This window comes from Ciconia boyciana, chromosome 6 (assembly GCF_034638445.1).
Source record: "Ciconia boyciana chromosome 6, ASM3463844v1, whole genome shotgun sequence".
NCBI classification, from domain to species: Eukaryota; Metazoa; Chordata; class Aves; order Ciconiiformes; family Ciconiidae; genus Ciconia; species Ciconia boyciana.
Genome location: NC_132939.1, coordinates 33,113,627 through 33,132,114, shown reverse-complemented (window position 1 = coordinate 33,132,114; position 18,488 = coordinate 33,113,627). Strand labels below are relative to the sequence as shown.

The following is an 18,488-nucleotide window of genomic DNA, read 5'->3' as shown; positions in this document are numbered from 1 at the left end:
AAAGTCTGACCAGTGAGCCTGAGTATGTGTTTGTACTGAGGCCAGGTCTTAGACCAGACAGAAAGAGATCCAGAAAATCTGAGGAATCCAGATAAAGCCACAGCTGTTTTGCCACAGCTTTCTCAATAACATGCCCTGAAAAGGAAGATGAGAGACTGCAATAATCTTGCCAATTATCTGTGTCAAAGACTTACTGTGCAAAGGTCTCATATTTGCTTATATTAAGACTGATACCCTGCTCCCTTCAGGGAGGCAGATAGTAAAAATAGACCAATATGTATGTTAGGTTTTTTGCTAGACTTTAATGTTTTTTGTCTGCTAGAGACACATATGAATTGCAGCACAAAGTTAGCTGAGCACTTCTAGAACCCCAGTGAGTGCAATTGGAGGAAAGTTAACCTGGGGCATGCTGTGTGAATTTGGACTAGAGGTGGCTGCTTGTATGGAAAGCTGTCAGACCTGGACCAAATGGCTCATGTATGAAGATACCCCACTGGCTTGGATGGCTTTTAACTGCAAGGATCTTGGTGACAATGAAAGTTAACTTCACTTGTGTTTAGGGTGAAATACTGTAGAACTGTAGAAATGCTCTAAAACTTATTTCCACAGAAAATAAGGAAAGCATGTCTGCCTTTAGCAACAAGGAATGAGCATGAGTATTCTGCAGCTCCTCACCGAAAGTGTGAAAAATAGTTCAGTGTAGCTGGAATCACCCTTTCTGCAAGTTGAAAGTAAACACACTAAAATAAACAGTTCTATAGTACAAAATGTTGTGAAAAAGCTGTCAACCTGAGAGAGTGAACAGCCTGTATGAAGATCAGTCACTAACATCTTTCTGCTTGGGTGTGGGGATTAAGTGTGTGTATAACATGGTGGGGGGGAAGGGATGTGCTTTGATGGAAAAGGAATTTTGTAGCTTGCTGGGGAAACTCATACCAACAACCTGGGGCAGCATCAAGATACCTGTAAATGTTTCTTCTTTTGAAGACACCCCTGTCCTTGCTTCCCCTTCTACATATCAAAAACTGCAGACTGCATAGCAGCAACCCTGACAGCTTAGTGATGTTCCCCCTCACTACAAGAAAGACATTGAGGTGCTGGAGCGTGTCCAGAGAAGGGCAACAAAGCTGGTGATGGGTCTAGAGAACAAGTCCTGTGAAGAGCAGCTGAGGGAACTGGGGTTGTTTAGTCTGGAGAACAGGAGGCTGAGGGGAGACCTTATTGCTCTCTACAGCCACCTGAAAGGAGGTGGGTGTTGGTCTCTTTCCCCAAGTAACAAGTGATAGGGCAAGGGGAAACAGCCTGAGGTTGTGCCAGGGGAGGTTTAGATTGGATATTAGGAAAAACTTCTTCACTGAAAGGGTTGTCAAGCATTGGAACAGGCTGCCCAGGGAAGCGGTGGAGTCACCATCCCTGGAGGTATTTAGAAGATGTGTAGATGTGGTGCTTAGGGACATGGTTTAGTGGTGGACTTGGTAGTGTTAGGTTAATGGTTGGACTCGATGATCTTAAAGGTCTTTTCCGAACTAAATGATTCTATGATTCTGTTCTATGATTCCTTGTAGATCTCAAGCGGGAGGGGTTCTGCTGGGAACATCATACAAACCACGTCTGTCACTTCAGTATGGAAAATACTCCTGACCTGTGTAAACAGATTTTCATGCTAGTGTAATAGTAATATTGCTGGGTAGTTCAGCAGTAGTGATAAAATGCAACATCTTACTCCCAAGCTATTGGAAGGCGTGTGAACTCTACTTGAATAGGCTAGAAAACCTTGCACACTAACAACTTGCTAGTTTGGCGTTGCCTAGCTTGACTCTGCGGTAAATGTCAGTGCCATAGTAATGCTTGACCTGTTTTTTTTTTCTTTTTTCCTTTCAAGTTCAGCAATCAGCAGCTAGGTTACTGCTGCAACTCTGAAGAAAGACACAAGTAACTACTGTAAAGGAATCTTATCTGCAGAAACTGGAAAATGTATTTACTCTTCAGTGTATACAGTAACACTTTTCTGAATGCTGTCTATCGCTGACTGCAGATGATGGCATTAAAGCTAACTATGGTGCAGCTAGCAAGGATTCCTCATTCTTGCCTCTCGCACGAGCATTTTGTCTTAGAACTGTCTCTCTGTAGCTCTTCCAACTCCTGAAGCAACCAGTACGTGCATCTTGTCTGTTACGGAAAGGTTTTTATCATATATTTAGATAGTCACATTGAGTGACTTTTTTTGAGGTGAGAGCAGGGAGCAAAGAGTTAGTTTCATACCAGCAGAACTGAAGTTCATATCCTGAGCCTTCTGTGCACAGCAGGCTCTTCCATTTGTGATCCAGAAAGACTTTAGTAGTGGAGAAAGCTTCTCTGCTACTGCCTGTGCTGTCCCACAAAGCTTTGACTGCCTGACAGCCTGAGGAAGCATTGCCCAGCACTTGATTTGTACAAAGGGCTAAACTCTGCGGGTGGTTACCCCTACAAAACTGAGGGAAGCATTTGGTTTAAATGTAAGTAGAAAGATGAGAGTTATTGTAAACACTGTTGTAAAATACAATACAAACAACTGCAGAACAAAGTAATGAAACAATGACTCTTTCCCTTAGGGAGTTAAGGGGAAAAGGTTTTTTTTCTGACTTTTGACAGGAGTTTCCGTTCTGTTTCATACATCCTTTCCTGATTCTTTCCCTCTTGCTCTAAATTCCTGGCTAGCATATTTCTTTCCTTGGTTAGCAGGACTATTTTTTTGTTTTGAATTTAAACCTTGCCTTAGACTTAATGTGTCTGTTTGGGTCACTGTAGAATCCACCAAGGTGGGTTTGGCACTTGAAGCAGTGAGTGTTAAGAAGCAAAGCCTGGGATCCTTAGGATGACAAAAGCACCCTACTGGCGGGCTATTCTGAAGAGTCTCTGCTGGTCTGCTAAAGCAAGAGTTTAAGATTTCTAAATGGTGTCTTTAAATGTTACCATTTGACTTGTATAAAGTTGAGTCTCTGAAACTACCTGTCTGCAGATCAGACATACATGATCTTAATGTCAAATGCCTGTATGTATTGGTAGGTGGACATCACTACTGCAGTGTTTTGTAGGGGGAGCGAAGAGTACCTCATAGCTATTAACTGAACAGTTAATATCTCTGCTAATGAGAATGTGTCTTTATTGTTGCTGCTTAATCCATAGGCTGAAAGTCCAGGGATAACGCAACCTCTATGATATTAGGAAAAACCCCTTTCTTTTTAAGAGTGCTGGAATAATGTTAGCCATAAATGTGAGAGAGCTGCTGCTTTCACAATATTTGCAACATGAGCTACACTGTATTTAATATGGGAACATGATATTATGTATGAGCAAGGTGAAATGCCTGCCTTTTTTCTTCAGTTTCACTGTCTTTGACACTTTAGAAGAGTAATAGAGTAAATAAGGGCAACCTCCTTTATTACTCTGTATAGTTGATGGGGCCAGAACCCAACTCTAAACATCGCTCTGGAGATGGCAAGGTAGGCCTATAGAAGGAGACATGTCAAGATAGTTATGTACCCAGACAGAAGTAGTAATAGTGCTTCAGAAGCTTTGACACTGAAGCATTGATGATAGTACATGTAGAGTTAAATGAAGTGGGGAGAAGCCCCTGATGCAGCCATCTTCCCCTGAGAGTTATCTTTGGTTAATCATTGTCTTTGGGTCATGTAGGGGTAAGAATATAGTTAAGAAAAGTGAACCCTTTAATGTTCGCAGTACCTCCTTTTTTAATATCCCTCCTGTGTGATGGAATTTCAGTCTTGGCATTCAGTTAGTATACCTCTACTGATGGGCAGCCAGCCCTTGCTGGGTTTTGAACTAATGAGCTCAGCTATTTCTAATATCTACTTCTTGGTTCCGCTTTTGGCAGAGGTAACAACAACCATAATGAAGGCTGGATGCCAGCTTCAATTTGAATGCCTCTTTCAGCATTTTAGAAGAATTGATTTAAGAAGGACTGAAACTTGTAGAGCTATGGAGTTTTAATGGGTGGTATTTTCCATCCTGGAAGATCTACAAGAACAAAACATTTGTGGTCTAAGAAGTGCCTTTGTACAGTTGTATTTCCATTGGAGCTCAACTTCAAGATATGACTGCCAAACTGTGTTTGTGAACTGTGTTTAATCATGACGTCTCCGCATGTGATGATCTCCTAGCAGAGTAGAGCAGTTCGAGATGGTAGTCCTCTTCATACACCTGCCTTGTTTACAATATGTCCAATACATATGGCTGTGACTGAAGTGAGACATTTGCTGTGGTGTAGACTAGACAGTGGGGAAAGAGTATCTGGCTTGATGTAAGCTCAGTTGTATCTGTTTTGCTGTCTGTGCTATGTAATATGCCTTGTGTGCATGCTAAGGGGAATTGATGGTACTCACCTAGGAGACATGGTTAAGGGGATTTCAAAGCTGTCTTTGGTAAGACTTGATATCAACTTTTTGCAGGGGGAGGTCTCTGGCATGTACAGAAGGTTTTGTCTTATTGGGGAGAATGAGTGATGGGAGGAGAGAATGTGGTTTTTATCTTGCCAGTTTGGGTTGTTTAGAAAGCTTATCAACTGACTTGGAGACTCCACTTAAAGTAGGTGCCCTGCTCTTCAGCAATAACACTGTGGAAAGGGCAAAGTACATAGAGTTCCTGAGAGGAAGACAGCCTGAGAAGGTGCTTAAGGATAGAGGGTCTGGATGAGTTGATGTCAGGTGATGAAACCAAATTTTAAGGGCTTTGGATTTAAAGGGAAGACCTTTAATAGCTATCAGTCTACCTACAGAAATTCAATGGAGAATTTGTACTTCATCAAATAGATTATTCATTTAAGAATGCTTCAGCAAAACTTGCTTGTAATCAGACATGCTTGCAGTTAATGTGTATCCCTGCATTACATAGCAAAGACTCATGTGAGAAGCTTATTTGATATCAAGACTCTTCTGCCCTTTGAAACAAGGAAGAAGTGTTATGCTGTTCATTACAGCATAGTGAAAGGTATTACTGTAATGTTGGCAAACTTGCATTAGTAGAAATTTTGAGACAAATTCAAGGAGGGCCCAGAAGGGTTCTAGTGGAATTATTAGGAAGGAACTAAATATAGGTGGAGGGGAAGATTACTGTGGATTACACAGGTGGATCTAATTAGGTAAACTTCCATTTTCTAACACTTCAAGAGCTCAGAACTCATGGCCCTACAGCTTGCCCATTCTGTCTGCAGTACTCTAAGCTCTTGTAAATGGGGAAGAAGCTTTCCTAGTCTGACTGCATAGCCAGTCCTACTAAAGGTAAGTACAAGGGGGAAAATAGGCTCAAGAAAGTATTCTTTCATAGCCACTTTCTGTATGTGGCTAAACTTCCCAAGTGAGTGCACAGAACTCTACAAATCCTGGAACTGACTTTTAGTGGTTTATACAGTAGAGGGTAAGAAAGATGTACTTCGATCTCCTCCATGATTCAAGAGAATCAGGGGCAAGAGGGTTTGCTCCAGATCATGAAGAATGCATGCAGTGGTTTAAAGCATTCAACATGATAGCATTTGTGTAAGGATAGGGATCACTCTTCCCAGAAATCTTGCTTGAGATACTGTCCTGTGTTAAAGTATACACCTGACATTACTTCAACCCTTCTGCTTTCCTGAGAGCCTCTTTTGAGGAAAACCTATCCCATTACAATGGAATAGTTGACTTCTCACCTTCTAGTGACAGCACAAAGTTGTAATCCTGCTAATTTGCTAGGGGAGAATAACAGCCTCAACTATCATTATGACAAACTAAAGTCGGGGATATGGTTACTCAAGAGACTAACTTGGCATAGAAGGATGTTTTGAATTTGAGTTATGCTGAATAAGCAGAGGACTCCCTAAACCAGAAAGACTGGATCAGGTTATTAATATCATTTACTAAAGACAAGATTCCACCTTTTTATGTCAATGGAAGTTTTGCCGTCACTTTCTTTGGGACAAGAGGTTCATTGCCTGATTATGCAAACGTCTGGATTTTCTCTTTGGTTCAACATGCATAGTAGCAAAGCTAAAGAGAAGAAATAGTCCAAGTTAAACATGCCTTCTCTTGTCAATGTGTTTGACAAATTATATTTAATCTCAGGTTTGTTCTAGGCTTACATGTCATCTTGGCTGCAAGACTAATCTGAGTAGGAAAGTGACCTTTGACAGAAGCTGAAGTAATGTTATTTCAAAGGAATTAAATCAGTCTCTAACTTAATATTGCCAAACTTACTAGAAAGGTTTAGAAGTCATGTGTTAGAAATGTGAGACTTGAGCTGAAATTTCTATTTTGTATTTTAGAGTCTTGGTTTCCTCCTTTGTTCAGTTGATCAGTATACTGATCTGTGGTACAACTTATGAGATGCTTAAACAAACGTGATGTTTATAAACTCAAAGTCACCTTTTATAAAGGTGATACAGGCATGTGGATAAAAATTCTGTGGAAAAAAGGATAAACTTAAAATCTGAAATGAACTTCTTGTCCTTGATGTCTCTGGCATTTTCCTTCCCACAAGTCAACTGCGGTTAAGCCCTTGCATAAACTTGCACCTCAAAAGCAAAAAAGAGATATAATTTTAAAAGTTCATTCCCTGACTGCAATGGCTTTCTCTTTTTCTGTTAAAAACAAAAACACAACAAAAAACCCAGTAGAGCTTCTCTGGGGATGAGATCACATTCTAAGGGTTTCTCCTGAACCATTTGTCGTAGCTGGGCTCTTCAAATATGCTGTTAGGCAACTTCTTTGGATCTAGTACCTCATCTTCTAAAAGGAGAGCACAGCTGCTGCATCATGTTTGGGGATCAGTTTGTGAAGAAAACCGAAGTATTATTTCCTAGCTAGAAGTCATCCATCAGATGAAGCACAATACTTAAGCGCTCTCCTTCATTGTAGTGGCTTACACAAAACAAGATTGAGGGAGGATGGTGGGGGGAAGGGAGAAAAACGCTGTAGAAAAACAAGGTTTCTAGCCTGTAAGGGCAGAAAACTGACTTGAATTCAACTCATACAAATACATCTAGAGTTTGCCTGCTTTGTGGTGTGATCCCATATGTTTGCCCAGCCTTCCCCATCCTCAAGCACAGGCTGTGTGCTTTGAACCCATTCTTGTTTGCACAGCTGGGGGACTGGGGTTGAAACGTAAGTGGTGCTTTAACTTAGGCTAGACTCTTCACTTTGCAGGTGGGATGACTCAAGGAATAGAAGTATTACAATATACTTCTCATAAGTCCCTCTTGTCTGGGGAAAGTGTTGTGCCCTTCTAAAACTTGTTGGGAAAGTCTTAAGTCTCGGTATAAAACAGTAGGATGCTAGAAAACACCCACACAAGGACTGGAACTTGTTAAGGCGCAGGACTTCAAGAAACTTTGGTTTAAAAACGTATTCTTAAACCAAAGTAATCCAGATGTGAGTGAAATACAAACTTGTGGACATTTCCAAAAAGGGAATATTAAAATAAATCAATCTCTTCCTCCCCCTGCCCCAAAACACATGACAGACTTCCCAGGAAGCTCCCTTCGAAAGCCTTTTTTCACTAGATAGGTTCTGAGGCTGCATGGGCACTTTCAGGACAGAGGCTGGACACCCTGGCCAGCTGTTGGGACTTGTGGTGGTTCTGGCTGGTTGACATCTTTGTGCACATGGAAGACTGCAAGCCCTGACAGTCCCATCTTTGCCAGAGTTTAAGGCTTTCAAATTTTCCCTTTGTATTTCTAGAAGCCAAACATTTTGGGTCTCTGGCTTAGAGCAGGTTCTTTGACACCTTTGAGGCCTGCTAGGCTTCTGGTTCCATGGCAGGAAACTTGGCTGAGGTCCCAAACCCATGGTTGAGGTTGAAGTCCTTGCGCCCTGTAGGCAACCTGCCATGGGTCTGAGAGTCTAGCTGTGATTAAAACTGGGACTTGGCTCCAGCTCTGCCTCCAGTATGGCTGGCTGTACCAGTTTGGAGCCTGAAACCAAGGCATAAATCTGTGAGGTTAAAACTAGGAAATGTGAAATGATGCTTTCCAACAGCAACAAAAATGTCCAGAAGTTTATAGTCTCCTCTAATGTATAAAATGGTATGGTTTTCCTGGGGAATTCTCCCGGGGCAGGACTCGCTCATTTGTACTTAAGACCGGCCAGTCTGAGTGCTTAGACAAATGGGTGGTGATCTGTGCCATAGGAACATACCTAGATTGATCACGTTTTCCAAAGTTATGTTCTAAGGGTCTTCAGACTTGAAGTCTGCCAAAACAGGATTATGGCACTGCATGTGCTGGTTTCCCGATCCTCTACTCAGTTTTGTTAGGCCGCAGCCTGCAATACTAATGGGAAGCGAAGCCGCTAGACAGCAGAGGCACCTCTGTTTTGATCTGTAGCGGACTCTTGTCTTGTAGACTTGTTCCTTAATAGACGTCCACTTTCTCATGTTCAAGTCACTTGTGTTCCTTGCTCCCTCTTTCCCCTGAAGCCTTGCTAAAGCATGTTAGTCTGGTACTGCGGTGCCTTGGCCATTTCTTGTTACCTCCATCACAAAGGGCTGTGCTGTTCTGTTTGTGCTTATAATGTACCCAGATGGTGAATAGAATGAGTGACCACCAAGCTCATTTTCACTTGTGGGGTCAGACCTTTCTCTGCTAAATAACACAAGTGTTCCCAGCTGCTGTGCAGCTGCAGGGAGTCTGCTTTCCTTCACAGGCATTAAAAACCCTTTAATCAGTGTTTGTTGTTTGTCAGTGGTGGTGTTGAGGTGTGGAGAAAAAGAACAGATATGCTTTGTTGGCAAAGTTAACTTCATTCTGACCTCTTATCTTTCCTTTTTCTTTTCAAGTCTGAAGAAGCAGAAAGTAGTTTGGGAAGTGGTTTCTGTAAGCACCTGTGTAAATGTATTTGCTAAAGGAGGAGGTTTATGTCCTTATACAGATACAACATTTGACATAAAAGATGCTCTGAGAGCTGCATTGAACTGGAAGCTCTTTAGGACAGGGACTCAAACTGACTGGTGTAGGAGCTGCACAGGCTCCCTTAATGTAAGCAAATGCTACAAAAACACAAATATGGTTGTCTAATACTAGTGTTACTTATGCTTATTTTAGTATTGCATCTACATTCAAGGGATCCCATTTACAATCTGGTCAATTTTAACATTTCCCTAGAAAACAGATTGTTCCTGCTAGATTTTGTGGGGGGTTTTTGTGGGGTTTTGTGTGTGTTGGGGGGGAGGTTGTGTGTGGGCTTTTTGTGGGGGTTTTTGTATTTTTTTTTAGTTCTGCTTTTAGTAGTTCTCCTCATGGAGGAAAAGGGAGGGGAGAAAAGAACTGATAAGCCAGTGACACCATCTCCAGTCCCATTTGTTTTGGATGTAGTCTGTTCTGAAACAAATGGTAACATGGATATCAAGAAGAGGCTTTGAGAAATGTCAGAGCTAAGATAATTATTTCCCTCTTCTTCCTAGATAAAGCTTGGAAACCTGCTGGTGCTGCACAAGTTTGCATGGTTACTTTTTCCCTGAGTCCAGATCTGTTCATGTTGTGTGTCTGTGTGTACAGCACCAAGCACTGTGCTGTGAGTGGTGATTCTGTTGTTTGCAAAGCCTGTTTGTGTGGGTGTCTTAAAGCTGTTAGGACATCAAGCTTTGATTTGAGCTTCAAGGGCCATGATAGGACATTTGGTGTTAAAGGCAGAATACTTTATCTTGCTACCCTTCCCCTGAAGGGACCAGAGAATCATGTCTCTCACAACCACTGTCTTGGCTGTGTCTTTGGAGGGTTGGTAGCCAGGTGTCAGGGCACCTGGTGCACGTTGCTCGCAGTCCTCTGCCTGGCTCAGCAGTATCTCCTGCAGTGACCAAGGTGCTCTTTTGGAGCAGGGCTATGCTCCTTGGAAAAGGGGTGCCTGCTTGCTTGAAGTGGGAATAAAGAACTGGGAATGAGTAACTTCCGAATCATAGTTGTAGCTGTTAAAATGATAGATTCAAGTGCTCTCCCCATGGGCAGACACGTATTTCAGTGTTCATCCAGTGTTTTTCTTCAAGTGGCTGAGGCTGCTTACAAAGGAGGGCAGTTGTGCTCTCAGACAGGCAAAATGCTAGAAAGAAAACTTTCTATGCAGGAGAGGATGGGCACTCAAAATAGCTAGTATGTTAAATGTCTCTGCATGGTCTGTGTTGATGATCACCTCTGTAGCATGAATGCTTACCAGCTAGAAATGGGACAAAATCACCATTTTACTGTCTGAAAGCAGGCAGGGCTGCTGAGGAAAGACAAGGGCTCTGAGCTACAGTGGAGCCCGTGTCCTACTGTAAGGGGGAGTTTTTAAAGCTCTTCAGTAATATCTCCAGGAGATCCAGCCTTTCTGGCAGTGCTGTCTGATCACATGAGAACAACCCTGATCAGACAGGCATGATCCTGGATCCTTCTGGAAATTAATGCAGACTTTTACAATTATAATCTAGCAGAACAAAACAAGCACCATCTTGTGCAATTACGTAAACCATAAACTTTTTTGGCAAGGCAGGTGTGGCATCTTCAGTGTCTGGAAAGCACCTAACATGCTGTGTGGGCTCCTTACTGTAGTCCAAATTACAAATGCTAAAAAGGCTTTGATATTTTTTTATAACGTGGTTCTTGGCTTAATTTGGGTAGGCAAGAACTTCATAGACTGCATTGGGGTGCTCTGCATGTTTCCTCAGGCCCTCATAATTAATCAGTGCCAAGCTGTTCTTCTCCATCCCTCTGTGAGGAGGCACTGGAGGGAAGCTGTTCCATAGCCTTAGGTTTAACTCCTTTGTCAGCCCTGAGAAGGACTTTCTATTTTTCAGAGATACCCTTTCTGGAAGGAGGGGTGTTCCTGGCCCTCAAGGCCCCTCTATACTAAGTATTTTGGTACAGGCTGCAGAAGGCTTAGGTGAGTTTTCATGATACAAGCTGAGTTTTCAATAAGTTCGTAATATGGTTTGATGCTGGGAACCAGTATTCTAGCTTTTTCAGTGCACCTCTGGATAACTCTGATCTGTGGAACTCTGCTTCTGACACAAGGAATTTGCAAAAAGTTTAATGCCAGTAGCTCAAGCCCTCAAAGTTGTGATAAATGGCAGATGCATGCATTCCTTCTAAACCAGAATGGCTTCTGTGTTTAACTGCACTGTATGTGCACCATACTGTGCTATCAGGCAGCCCTGCTTTTAAAGTGTGTTTATACAGACAGCTGGAAAGCCTTGTGAGTCTTTCAGGGTCTCCTGACATGCTGGGAGGAAGCTTCAGCATCTTCAGTCTGCTGCTTTTTGCTGTATGTTTACAGTCACTGGTGATCTTTGCACCTTGGGGGCTACAGAAAGACATTACTGTAGCCAGAGCAATTCCAAGCTAACTTGTGATAGTCCAACCTCTGACAAGAACTGGGCAAAAATCTGGTCTAGCTTTACAGTGTTTTTATAGTCTAGTCCAGGTCTCTATAAACCATTTAAAATTGCCTTCAGGTTTAAATTTTCTAATTTCCCATTTGGAACAGGTGTTGCCAGGTTATAGAAAGTGTTGCAGAAAAGGAACAAAAACATTTTAAAAACTGTGCTGTTACAAATTTTGGCAAGTCTCTGACAGATGAGATTTAAAAAAAAAACTTTGCCCCACCCAAATTAAAACAAGTGCAGACCTTGCTTACTTTTCCCAGCTGTCATGTTTAAATAGGGTTTTTAGTAATGCATGAGTCTTCAAAAGATCCAGCAGTACAGAGCTAATATGTTTTTATATGAAAATATGCAACTCCTCAATTGTTTTTCATCTCACTTAATTGGGGAGAGAAAGGGGAGGGAAGAATTTATTTTTAAATGTCAAAAAAACAAATTTCAGAGATGCATGTTCTTGGAGTGGTTAAGAACCAACCCAAACTAGGCTTCAGGCAATGTTTTTTCAACAGCTTTAACCTCAAAGCATAGAGCAGACAGCTTTGTAGGCAACTGTAACACCAAGGTGATTATGGCAATGACTCACACTTCCCTGTAAGGCATCCAGCTATCAACACACTTGGAGAGCCGTGGCTTTGTGCATGCAGGCAGGGTGTCAGTCAGTGCCTGCTTGCCAGCCAGCTCCGAACTGCTGAGCTCATAACTGCTTTGACAGCGAGCTGGGATATTAGTGTATTAGAGAGCAACCCTGGTCCCCCCAGGCTTGAGAGGCTTAAGAGATGGGAGCTTGGGAAGGGGAAGTGCAAGACAGGTTTAACTTCCCTTTTCTTTGCTTAATCCTCATGGGACTTGTTTCAAGAGTCCCCTGAAATCTTCCTGTGAGCAGGTGGTTGGGTTTGGGTAATAGTTAAAGGTCTGACTGACTAACCACTAAGCGGGGAAGCATGGGAAGTGAAAAGGGCTGTTACTATCGCGTCTTGGTGAAACTCTTCCAATGGTTATGGAGAGGACTGGCAGTTGGGGTCCTCAGGAAGACAGTATGAACTTGGGAAAGAGACCTGGGTATCCCTATAGGCAGCTCAGAGTACAGCTGAGGGTACGACAGTAAACTACTGCCAGATGTGGGATTTGCAGGGAAGAATTGGACAGAAAATGGGGATTCATTCATGTGCACTGTGGGTTTTCCCATCTCCAAAAGATAAGGCAGAAGCCAAGCTGTCTTCAGAGAAGGGAAACAGCAGTGATCATGGTATGGATGAAGTCTTCTGGGCGAGGAATTGGGACACTGGGGTTGTTCGCATGGAGAGACTGACAAGAAAGGAGTGCCACGTTTATACAAAACAGGCTGTGTCTGAACTGAATGCTTGGGAAGAAGAGGTATTCAGAAAGATGACAAATTCAAATTTCTGAAAGGAAATAGCTTTTCACATAGTGTGCAATTAGACTGTGGGATGCATGGAATGCAATTGCCAGCTAGACAGGATGTCATTGGAAAGGAACAAAATGTGGCTTTGGGAGTGTGCAGGTATGCTGTTGCAGGTGGTATTCACAGATAACCTAAGTAATGCTTTAAAAACCAAGTAACTGGTGATACAAAGCTGGCCATGTCCATGGTTCAACTACCAAGGCCAATCTTGATAGGTTGTTTGGGTTCCTCTATCCTCGGTGATAAGTTTCTTGCACCTCTGACTAAAATTGTCTAGTACCAGATACCATTTGTGGCAGGGCGCTGGGCAAGCTGGGCTGTTGTGACTCAGTATTGCCCTTCCCATGTGGGTTGTGTTTGGCTTTGCACATCTCATGTTTTCAGAGGTGAGGCAGAGTGAGTAATGTTTCCTTTCTATTAAAGAAGATGGAATGGCAAAGACTGTTAATTTTTTTTAAGATGTACGTGTTTCATTTTAAGTTCCCTTCAGCCAAAGTCAGCTTTGGTAGGCAGCTTAAGCTGCATTATAGACCATATTGCTATTGTTGTAAAAACAAAATACACTGTGCTGTTTTGGGAAACCAAACAAAACCAACATTTTGTTTTTCTCCTTCCCTCCTTTTTTCGCTTCCTTCAGTTTTTAATAAGTGACCGTGACAGAGACCCTCAGTGTAACCTGCATTGCTCCAGGTCCCAGTCCAAACCCCTCTGTGCCTCTGACGGCAGAACATACGAGTCAATGTGCGACTACCAGAGAGCCAAATGCCGGGAGTCAAGTCTGAGCGTGACACATCGTGGCCGGTGCAAAGGTAGGTGGATTTCAAATGCCTTTGAGGGGAGGAATGGGAGTCCTACCTCAAAAGAAACTGGATTCTTAGACCCTTTAGTACCATGCTCTGTGAGTAATCTGATTGAAATTGTGCATTCATGTGAGCATGGGTATCTGAGTCTGCGTTTAGGTGGCAGGAGTCAGAATCAACTGAATTATCAATGAAAGAAGGCAAAGGAGCCAGAGACATCACTGAAAAAGGGCCGAAATACGTGTCTGCAGAGCAGAAGGACCTGGCCCCATGGAAATGCAAAATCAAATCCTGAAAGAAGAGATCTTCCTTGCTACCTGTGCTGGTGAGGAATTGAGATACCTTTTGAGTGACAGGAATGTGGAGTGGGGAAGAACATGCAGTGCACATTAGATGTCTAGCCCCTTTTCAGACGTAAACAGCCTTTCTGTGCTGAACTAATAAAGACAGAATGCATGCAAGGCTTTACATGGCCTCTCTTTTGCCTGTTCGCTGTTACACATCTACTTAAAGGTGAGAATATTGCTTCTCTTTCAATACAGCTGCTCTTCAGCATAGTCTAAAGATGAAGTTGCAACTTTTTAAAGGAATATTGGTGTCTTGTCACACAAATGGTTTGCTTCTGCAGTGAAGTGAAAAATCAAGTTGAGTGCATTTTCTGAGAGCATAATTGACTCAGAGGGCAGATGGCACAGATGTTTTTAGCAATTGGTTAAAGTGATGGGAGAAACTCATTAAAATCCCTGTGCAAGGATAAATAGGCATATGTTTAAGCCTGACTTTTGTTTATGAAGGTTTTTTTACTATTATAAAAATGTATCTTTGTCAGAATTACTTGTTCTAAAACATAAATCCCTTTTCAATGTATTGACAAGCTTTATAGTTTAGGTGAATTATGAGCACGACCTCAAATATTGCTCTCGTTTAAACAGTTTCTCACTAGAAAAAAGCTTACTTGTATGTGTGTTTTCTCTTTTTTTTTTTCTCTCACCACTGCTGGGTTGCTTTATGGCAGCTTCTCCCATAGCATAGAAAAAGGCCTTTGAATCATGCTGCTTTCTGAGTACTAGAAACCCAGAAGCTTTCTTCTCAGGGCCCAAGAGGCGGTTGGACTGTTCTTGCAAGTGATGCATTTTTGAGTATCACAATAAGAACCAGTAGGGTGGGAGTCCTGCTTTTGCTTTTATCGCTTGAGCAGAGTGGCTTAGATAAGCAACTCTGTGGCTGATATTGGCATGGAAACTGGCACTGTTCAGTCACTTAAAACATGGGATCTGAAATGTGGTACATCCATATGCAAAAGTGTCTGTTTCTGGAAGTGGAGAAAATGTTGATTGCCAAACTACACAGACTACTGTGTATTGTGATTACAAAGAGTCCCAAAGAAGTAACTAAACACTTTTTTGTCTTAAGCACAGGTAAAGTATACTTCCTTTTTGCTCTCTGACACAACTGAAATGTTTAGCTGAAACTACTCGCGTTCTCCTTTCCTTTTTCCTCTTACCCTGTGGTACTATACTGTACCTGATAACCTGGGAGTGTTTGACAACTGCAAGTCTTGCTTTTAACCCACTAACACTCCCATGAATCCCTGGGAAGTAGGAATATTCTTTTAACTATGACATTCAAATTTAACCTTGCTGGTAATTTCCATGTGTGCTGCTATTGAAAGGTATTTTTTTTTTTCTGGCTGCATTAGGAATATGACCTCTTGGCACATACAGACAGTTGGGAGACGTGTGCCTAACTACAGGCGGTTGACGAGGTCTGTATCTTGTACTCGCACAAAGGAAGGTACCACCAGCAGTTGTTAGAGCACCTTCTACTTCTGCAGTAGGGCACCAGGTTTACCCTGAACAGCCTTCATTCCTTCTGTATGACAGAGATGCTCTACAGGGGAACTCCCATAGAACTGTAAGGGATCCCATGGGCCATCGAGCCCAGTCACATGCAGTTGTGATAGATGCTGTATCCAAGAAATTATCCTTATGAAATTTTAACTTGTGCTTCCTTCTGGGGGTGAATAGGTAACTAAAATAAGGAAAAGAGGAAGGATATTGTGGACAGCAAGGCATAGTTCTGCACCCCAGATTACCATAGGTTTCCAATTTCATATGTCGATAACTTGAACTGTGCTTGTGCCAAGGCAAGCAGGATGGTTTCCATAGTGAGAACAGAACCTTTTTGATTCAGCTTAGCGTTCTGCTTTCTCTCAAGAAGCTAAGGACCTTTAAAGATGAAATCTTGCCAGCCCTTTGGGAACTGTAACTCTTATTCAGCTCTCGCTCCTTGCTAGCTTCCTCACGTGCTTTTCAATGAAATTCCTTCAGCGCTAAATTATCTGAACTCCCACCGAACTCTCACTCACACATCACAAAGGGTTAAAAGTCAGGGGTAGCTTAAAATGATCAAGCTACGGCATCCATGACAAATGGAGCCTCATTGATGAGATTCCAGAGAATAGTTCCAGATGGCATAGCTGTGTGTAAAATACACAGCCAAGGACTCCTACCTGGATCTTTTGTCAGCAGGCATCTTAAGATCTGATGTCAAATAAGAGTTCTGCCTCAAAACTTTGCAGGGATGAAGGACAAATACTTGTTAAATGAGTCTTGGCAAGCTGTCAAGATTATGGAGTGATTGTTAGGGTATATTGGATATCTGTGGCTTAAAACACATTTAAGTTCTATGTTAACTGGTTGGTTTCTAGGAACTTGTTTGGCCTATTTTATTAAAAAAAGAAAAAAAGGGGTGGGAGTGTTCTAAGAACTTCCCTTTAGATTTATAATGGTTGGTTTTGAAAGTCTGCTGGTATAGAGCTTGTTCTTAGATCACAAGTCACTATATAGAACGAACCTATCTGTAAGTTACTGGTGGGAATTGTAACAGGGGTCTTCAGCCCATCTTCTGGGACACCTGGATGAACACAACTTTTGGGTAATGTGCTGGAAAGGAAGGTCTCCTTCTGACTAGTGATAGGTTGTTTGAAGGTAATCTTTCTCCTCTACCTACTGTTCTTGTTGGACAGGAGATAATATTTTGAAATCACTTTTTAAGTCCACCTTGCTAGATCCATGTGTTTTGTCTTTGAACGTTCTTATTCTTAGTCAAGGGAGAATAAAGTGGGTCCCTCCTTGGCAGCAGTTAGTTAAGAAAATCTGGAATGATGCTTTCAATCACTCTGCAAATTTAGGCATGCTTTTAGGTATGCTCCAAATAAATTAGGGAACTCTAGAGTAGAAATGGTATGTGGGTATCAGAGAAAGAGCAAAGCACATGAGCATGAAGAGAAAAGTTGGAGATTGCAGGTATAGGACTTGTCAGAAATGAAGTGGAAAATAGAGTGGAGAATGATTGACACCCTGTGGGGACAGACGGGCATGTTTTTGTAGTTTGCTCAGGTTCCACTTTTGCCTCTTTTATGCAAAGACACAGATCATTGGCCGGAGTAAATGGGTATAAATCTGCTGACTTCAGTGTAGCTGGACTGCTTCATGCCTGATGGGGACCTGGCCTGTATGTGAGACAGTTACCTAATGGAACTAGAAATAGTTCAAAAGCTGCTTGGATCAATTTTTGTCCTTTGAGCTTTTGATAAAAACAAAGTAGAATTAAAATTAAATAGCTAGATTTTTGTGGTTGCATTGTATAGATTTGCTGCTAGTGTTGTGTGGATGTCTGGAGATGTTTTACTTTGTATTATTAGGATAGCTTGGGTCTTTATACCATGATGTTGTGTGGTGTCAAAACTGCCTCTGCCTGTGGAAGAGAGGATGCTGGAATTCTTTAGGCCTATTCAGGAGTGCACTGTGTATATTATGAGGGACACGGTGGTCTCATTTGAATAAACTGTTCATGGATAAGATCAACCATGGTAACTAGCCAACTTCATTGCAAAATCCAAAATTATGTGCACCTGCATTCTGCAGAGTAGGCCACAGATGTCAAAAATGTCACTTGTAGCTCACAATCTCTTAGTTGCCAGCTACCAACTTGAGAATGAATTTTCTTTAAAAGGCAGCTTTCTGAGCTGCAGTAAATCTGTCCTAATTTTGAAGATATTTAAAGTCAAATTATTAAACAGCTATGTATTTTAAAAAGTCATCTTGTTTTGGTTTTTCACCTTATGTAAGGGAGGGGAGAAAGTCCCATTTAGTATGTCTGGACCATGAAACTGGAATGCATTAATGCCGTTCTGTTTTATAAGCTTGGCATTTGATACTCCAGAGAACACTTTTAAGAAGGGGGAAGAAAAAGTGCTGAAATACTCAGGTAAACAATCAAAATACAGAATAGAGTATATGAATCTACATTGTAACATCAGGCTTTAGTAAAATTTATAATGCATCTTATTTGGGGTTGAGCTATTTGGCAGCTACTCTTTAACACTTGGTACTTATGTAATATTTTGCTATTTTTGCTTTGTTAATTAGAAAATGTAAGGTGAAGTCATCCTACTGAAATCACATGTTGATGCAAACATTATAAAAATACCAGCCTGTGGAGTGAGGAAGAGAAGGATTCACAGTTCTTTTAAAAACAAACTGGTAAATGTTGATATTAAAGGCACTGTTTTTACTGGAACTGAACTGTGAAATGACAGACAAAAAGATAGTGGCATGCACACACCTCTCCAGCCAGCATGGTATATAGGTGGTTGTTCCAAGTCAAGGCTGTTAAAGGACTGGCATGACCTTTGGAAATCAATGAGGGAGGATGGGAGAAGTAATCAGGGCCAAGTGTTCATGAACAGGAGAAAAATTGTCTGTCTTCTCTGCACTTCAGCAGCAATTTGTGAAGAGGTATCACTTGAGCCAAGGGTTGCATTTCAAAAGAGGATGCTGCAACAACGATGAGCTGTTAAATGCTGTGGTGTAGTGGTGGGA

General features: G+C 41.8%; 1 protein-coding gene across 10 annotated transcripts in view; it reads left to right on the top strand.

The window, feature by feature from the left end:
- SMOC1 (SPARC related modular calcium binding 1) overlaps nt 1–18,488 on the top strand; it is a 140,775-nt gene that overhangs the window by 31,276 nt on the left and 91,011 nt on the right. For all 10 annotated transcript variants that reach the window (XM_072865468.1, XM_072865467.1, XM_072865458.1 and 7 more), the window contains exon 2: nt 13,440–13,611. In XM_072865468.1, coding sequence (XP_072721569.1) covers nt 13,440–13,611 — 172 coding nt within the window. The remainder of the gene's footprint in view (nt 1–13,439; nt 13,612–18,488) is intronic.